General features: G+C 53.6%; 1 protein-coding gene across 1 annotated transcript; it reads left to right on the top strand.

Moving 5' to 3' along the window:
* Positions 1-388: 388 nt before the first annotated feature.
* Positions 389-2,186, top strand: VOLCADRAFT_95437 (uncharacterized protein; the record flags this gene model as incomplete). The annotated part of the gene is made up of 3 exons (XM_002954607.1): positions 389-494; positions 1,438-1,556; positions 1,593-2,186. 3 exons carry the CDS (start codon positions 389-391, stop codon positions 2,184-2,186), a joined length of 819 nt encoding a protein of 272 aa, XP_002954653.1.
* Between the last annotated feature and the right edge of the window lie 4,560 nt (positions 2,187-6,746).

Genomic DNA, 6,746 nt, shown 5'->3' with positions numbered 1-6,746 from the left:
AAAGAGTGACAATAGTACTTTCATAGGGCAGCACACAACGTTGCGTAAGTTTATAATCCTGGCGATAGATACAATTATAGATACACTATGCATGGTCTGCAATAAAGTTCATAAAGAGCGATAGTAATTTGAATTTCCTTCGCTGCCGCTAACCGAACAACGGAACTCACATCTTCACTAGGAGCCACCGTAACGCAACGTTATCGAAAGCCAATATAAATTCGGAGGTATATGGTTGATGGGATCTATGCATTTGTAAGCATTCTTGAATTTCCGCTACCGGCGCAATTCAACATTGAGCAGCTGGCACTGTGCTTTAGCGAAGGCTAGTGTTGCCATACCATCAGTTTCCTAGTAATTGAATATTCTGGCGGAGACATGCTGGGCTATGGCTCTAGAGGCAGCCCGGGGAGGCTCTGCGCTGACTACTCGGGCCGCGGTCAACATGGGCGTGGCATCACAAGTCGCGCCCTTGTCAGCGGAATCGAGTATAGGTAAGCAGACTAGAATGTTGGCGTCACTGGTTGAGGTCCACGCGCAAGCTGGATGGATGTCATCCAGCGTCGACAAGTGCGAAAGGCGCGAATGATAATTCAGAACACACCATTTGTTTCTTTGCTTCTCCTTCCTTTTACCACAGCGGTTCATCTATTTTCAACATATTTTAACGTTACACGGAAGCAATTCTATAAAAAGAGGTTTGAAACCTGCTGAACTGTTTTATAAACAAACCCGCCGCAACCATTTCCTGCAGTTACTTCTTCCTAAATCCGCTTGCCGAGGGCTCGCACGAAGAAGGTCAGCCCATTCATTACGCTGGAGCAGCTTTCTTCGGCCCAGAGACCTCGCTACACAACCCCCTGGCAGAGTACGACAGCGGGGATGACTTGGACGATTCACCATCAGACTCGCCCCTAGCAGGCATGCTGTCTTTCCTGGCCTATCCTCACGCCTTCGCAGTCGGCCTCGGCAACGATCTGCCAAACACCCCCTGCTATGCTCCCACAAGCGCTGGCGCCAGTGTCACGAATTGCATCAAAACGCCAGCTTCGTCGCTTCCGCATGACTCTACGACACGCCTAACGACCGCTCCCATTCCGCCGCCGACGGCTCCATCGTCACATGCTGTGGGCCCCATGAAGTGGCAGCTAGGTGTCACAGCTACGTCCCAAGTCAGCATCGAACCCGGCGCCGGGCCACTGTCAGCAGTGTCTGCATCATCGCTGCCCAAAGCTTTACGCACCGCTGGAGCCCTGGCCTCACCGACGCAAAGGGAGCCCCATGCCCCTCAGACACCGCCCCTGATCCTCCGCGATGCCCCAATTGCATGGATGCCGTGGCGGCAGCCTGAAGAGCTCGTGCAACGGCCCGAACTAGCGATCCAGCATCAGCTCCTGGCCCCCGCGGCACCTACTGCGACCCCCTCCAGACCCGCAGAGAGCCCGTTGCCGCCCCTACCACCACCGTTGCAGCTGCCCCAGCACCAGGATCAGCAACAAGGGCAATCCCAGCAGCAGCAGGTGGGAGATCTGCTGCAGCTGCAGAAGCAGCAGCAGGTGAGTACTGGTCCTGACCTGCCGCAAACACCGCAGCTACTGCCGGAGACACAGCGACCGCTTCCAGCGCTCCTAACACCGCCGACACCCATGGCCGCGGAGGCATCTTATTCGCCGACGGCGCCGATATCGTCTTCGCCTAAGCGTGGTACGAGCAACTCTTCTTGTCATGCGGTCAATACCGCCGCCATCCCTCTCACGGCTGCCGCCACCGGTCATCTTAATGTGGCCTGGGGTCCTGCTGCAACAACTACTATCAGCTCCGCCATCAGCGCCGATGACTGCAGCAACAATGACAGTATCAGTGGTTGCAGCAGCAGCAGCAGCTCCATCCCTCCAGTCTGTCAGCTCTTTGACGCCACAGTAGCAGTGCTTAGCGGTGCTGCCGAATCCGTTCAAACCAGTGACTCACCAGGTGCTGCGTATTCCCACACACACGCTGGCATCAGGACGGATTCTACCCCGGTCATCAGCAGCATCAGCATCCGCAGCGGGGACTCCGTCGTTGAAAACAGCAGCAACTGGGTGATTGTGGACGGTCCGCCGTGTTCCATATCGAGCCTGGCCATGACACGGGCCATCATTCGTCAGCTAGGTCTGCTGCCACCCGGCTTCCTTGACACTGTATAAACTTCTCCCTTGCAGTTAGTGTCTGTACGTGCACGTGTGCCTCTATATGTACCGTATTTGTATTTACACAGGGGCGATTCTGCTCCCCGGTTTGCTGGAACGACTTCCCTTGCCCCTGTTATGTGGTTGTGAGTGTTCCTCGCGCTGCTGGCATATTCTTTGTACGGTCGTATTTGGTCGCGCGGCAGCCCGGGGCGGACAGGACTCGGCCACGGTGTAGTGGTTCGGGTTTGCCTCGATGCGGGGCAGTCCGGCTGATGGCCAATGCGATGTGTGAAAGTAATGCAGCGGGAGCGGACGCAAGCACTCATGCAACATGCACTTGCATCTGCAGAAGCAGAGTACAAGGGGACGCAAACTGTGTCCGTACCTTAGCCACCGGCTCTGCTAGGAAGGCTAGGAGTTGGCTCCACTGAGAACGCATTACCTTTATGTGGCTGTCCACTGCATTGAAGTAGAGATGACGCGGGCTTCGCATATAGGCCACCAAAGTTGTGGTTAAAGTACATTCATGGTACTGTGTACGGACCCGTAATGGTCCCATACCATTGCATACCATCGCACTTGACGCCAGGCGTGCTACCTGGCAGACGGGGTCCACCGTGCCTGTGTCTGCTGCGCGTCGGCACTCAGGCCGGGGACGTGGCGGGGCCCCTGTGGGCGCTCGCTGCGGAGCAGGTTTAGCACGTGCGTGTATCTGCTGGCTACATCAATATATGTCAATATATGCCGCAACGCGGCGACTGGGGCCAGAAAGGAGACGTTGGGGACTAGGGATACCGGGTTGCTTATGTGCGTGTGTGAGCCTTTGGCACTTCCAAGTCAGTTACCAGCTTGTGCATTGTGCGGGTGCGCGGCTTAAATTATTAGTCAGTTTATTGGCTTGCATTTGCAGCATGCGCTGCATGTATAGCGAGTGCATATAGGACGCTTGGGGGCCCGGCCATGCGGGATTGCAAAGGGAGTCACGGTGGCCGCATCGATAGGTAATCTGCAAAGATAGGATGGGCGCGAATACTGGGAGCTGCAACATATTAGCCCAGCGGGTACAGTGTGTCTCAGAAGTCTAATCCCTTGCTCTTTTGGCCGGAGGGAAGGGCTCCAAGCGGTTGCGAGTGAATGCCTTTACATTACTACTTACCATCCAAGACACAGAACTGCTCCCGCAGATCGGATCGTGCTTCATGAGGTCTGAGGCAACCAGCGGTGGTGCTATACCGATGAGGGGTGCATGCGTGGGCAGTTCCAGGCGCTTGGCTACTTGCTGCGTGGTGTTCAATGATGCCGCCGCCAGGCGAAAACGCATTCCTTGCATTGCAGCTGGGATGGGGTTCTCCATGCATGTGGGTCGGCACGGAGCCGGCCGGAGGCGACGCCTGCCTGGCATGCTACCTGTTTATTACAAGTGGGCAGAGGGGGCGTGTCATGGTATACCCGTGATTCATGAAGCTGCAAGGGCCGCAGCCTATCCATGCACAGTCGCATGCATTCAAAATCCGTACAGTCGCAATTCTCTTTGTACAGCATCCTAAGCAGCTACATTTCGGCGGGTCGGTTTGGGGTGGTGTGGACACCATTTTGTACATTCAGGGTCGCCCTGGTGTGGTGTCGGTGCGGCGACACTTTCGCTGTCCTTGTGGCAAAGGCTAAGGGCCGATCTGGTGCTGGGTTTGAGATCTGACAGCTGGAGGAGGGAGGGGGTCTGAGATGATGGAATGACCCTCTGTAAGGCACTTGGGTTTAGCTTTCTAGCGTTGAACGTCCAGGTAAGGCCTGCAAACAGCGTAGAGACTGCATGCCATCCCATCTAACATCGGGTCCCCAGCCAAATGACCGTGTTATTAGGAGGTAACATTGCCTACGTGTGTTGCTATAGTAGGACAGCATTATTATCCGACTATCAAAGTTGCGCCTGAACACATGCACGCCGATGTACAACTCGCTGTTCTGATGGTTAAAATTGTTATTTGGCAACCTCGAAATTACAGGACCCTATCTGACACAGCTGCCCCCTTAAGCCTGGGGGAATTGCGATGACATGGAACCATGGATACCTGAGACCATGATATGATCCTTTATTGACCTTGACTGGAGAGATCGGGGCTGCCGCGTACGGCCAATACTATTTATAGTCCTTCAATTCACGGCGGCGCATGTTACGACATCGATAGTTTAAGTTGTTTTCAATGCGTGTTGATTGTATGGTTTACGGACCAGACCACAGAATGACTCTTCAGCATTGTCACAAACAGACACGGTGATTCAGGTTGGTGACAGTTCAGGTAATCGTTCGTGGCGAATGCTGTACGGTGTTGACGACGTGCGAATGCGTGCGTGTGGGAAGGTGCTCTGTCATGCTGTACACGTCAGATGGTGAGATATTCTACTAATTTTTGACGCAAAGACAGAGTGCGCCGGATCCTGTAGTGCGCTTTCTCTTGAGAATGGAAATCGGTGTTGTTGGCACGTAAGACGGCTGTTCTAAGGTATCCACGCGCTCGCTAAGCACTGGGGCCCGGGGGTGGCTGGGTCTCCCATATGGGTCTCCCATATAAGCCGTCACCCCCTGCCAAACCGCAATTACGTATTATACATGCTATGAGGGGCAATGAGACCTGGCTTACGAACCAAAGGGGGTGACGGCCCAAAGTATCAAATCTCTAATGCTGCCTCGCTCCCATGCACCCTGGGAGTGGTACATACATACCTTAGGCACGTCAAATGCAGCTTCCATGCAGCCTTCCGTGCGTACGTAGGGTTGGAATAAATGAAGTTGTTTTTTCTTTGGGAAGAGCTGTCATAAGAGAGGATTACTGGACGTGGTGTACAGATGGTTGCTTCTGCATATGAATACGTGTAACAGCCGTCTCTTACCTTAGCTGTTTTAGCGGAAGTAGAGGGTCTCGTCCACGATTGGCGACCCAGCGTTAGGCGTGAGAAGAGACAAGGGAAGTCGGGATTCGAAGACATACGTCGAGAACGGTGACAGCAAGGTCTTGAACCCTGAACACTAGTATAGTGATACGTTAAGTGTCTGGCCGAAGCACTTCACCTGGGTGGCTTAAATGCGGCCCACCTGCCGCCATCTCCATTCCTGGAGTCTTGGTGCCGTACGCTAGGTTGTGATAGCGTACCAGAAAGTGAGTTCGTACAGTTAACGAGTATGGTTCGTAAATACGGGACCGTACCGTTACTGTGATTAAGCTTTAATAGCTTAAAGATATTCTAAGGTAAATGTAGCTTGCTACATCCCTCCCCCTCAGAAGCGAACCGTCCCGGGAGCGTCACCTTTTCTTGCGAGCAGGTGCTTTCCGTTTCGGTTGTTCTGGGGTGCTGTTCCGGGGTGCTACCGAAGGAGGGGTGGTCAGGACCACTTTCCTTTTTGGTGTAGGTTGCCCGGACTTTGCCGCCAACCGTCGTTCATAGTCGTCAATAGCTTCGGCCAAGGGAACGGATTGACGCAGGGAATCTTCCGGTTCATAGGTGTTATGACTGGAGTCATAGCCTTCCCATTTAACCAGATATTCTCGACGTGTTTTGCCGGTTCCACCTCGGATTTTCACATCACGATGGTCAAGTAGTGCCTCAACCATGTAATATGGCTCTTCGTCAATTATGAACGGGGGCGGCGGTTGTCGTGTTCCATCGTCCTTGAATGGTTTGAGCAAGGATACGTGGAAGACCGGATGGAGTCGGGAAGTCACGGGTAATCCCAATTTTACCGCGTTCTCTCCCACTCGGGCGACAACCTTATATGGCCCAATAAACTTAGGCAATAATTTCTTTGCTCCAGGAGATTTCAACTGGATGTTGCGGGTGCTGAGCAGCACGGAGTTCCCAACCTCAAAACGCACCGCACGCCGATGCTTGTCGACGACAATGCACTGGCGGGATTGAGCAGCTTTAAGACACTGTTTTGCGTTTTCAATACGTTTGCGCATGACCTTGGGATAGCGGTCAGCGGCAGGCACTTTGGTTTTTAGGTGCAAGTCAACCGGCACACGTGGCTGCTTGATACCATTAAGGCTAAACGGGGTGGCACCCGTTGAGCTCTGCCTCGAGTTATTAATAGCAAACTCGATGAGTGGCAGGTGTTCGTCCCAATCATCCTGAGTGGGCGAAATATAGTGCCTCAGTGTCTCTTCTAGCAAGCGATTCATTCGCTCGGTTTGACCATCAGTCTGCGGATGGTAGGCTGTGCTCATATAGAGGTGGGTGCCTAGCAGGCGAAATGTTTCCTTCCAAAAGTTGCTTGTGAAGCGTGTGTCCCGGTCAGACACAATATTCTGTGGAAGGCCGTGCTGTTTGAAAACCGTAGCCACAAAGAGGCGGGCTAGATCTTCCGCACCGACGGATGTGGTTGTGGGAGCGAAGTGCGTCATCTTGCTCAGGCGGTCCACGAACACTACTATCGCGTCATGCCCATTGCGGGTTGTGGGTAGCTGTGTGACCAAATCCATTGACACACTATCCCAAACGTTATCTGGAATGGGAAGGGGCTGCAGCAGTCCGCCTGGCTTTTGATTTGAAGCCTTATTGCGCTGACAAGAAGGGCAGGTA

The sequence above is a fragment of the Volvox carteri genome (assembly GCF_000143455.1).
Source record: "Volvox carteri f. nagariensis unplaced genomic scaffold VOLCAscaffold_44, whole genome shotgun sequence".
Lineage (NCBI taxonomy): Eukaryota > Viridiplantae > Chlorophyta > Chlorophyceae > Chlamydomonadales > Volvocaceae > Volvox > Volvox carteri.
This window is presented reverse-complemented; position numbering and strand designations above follow the sequence as displayed.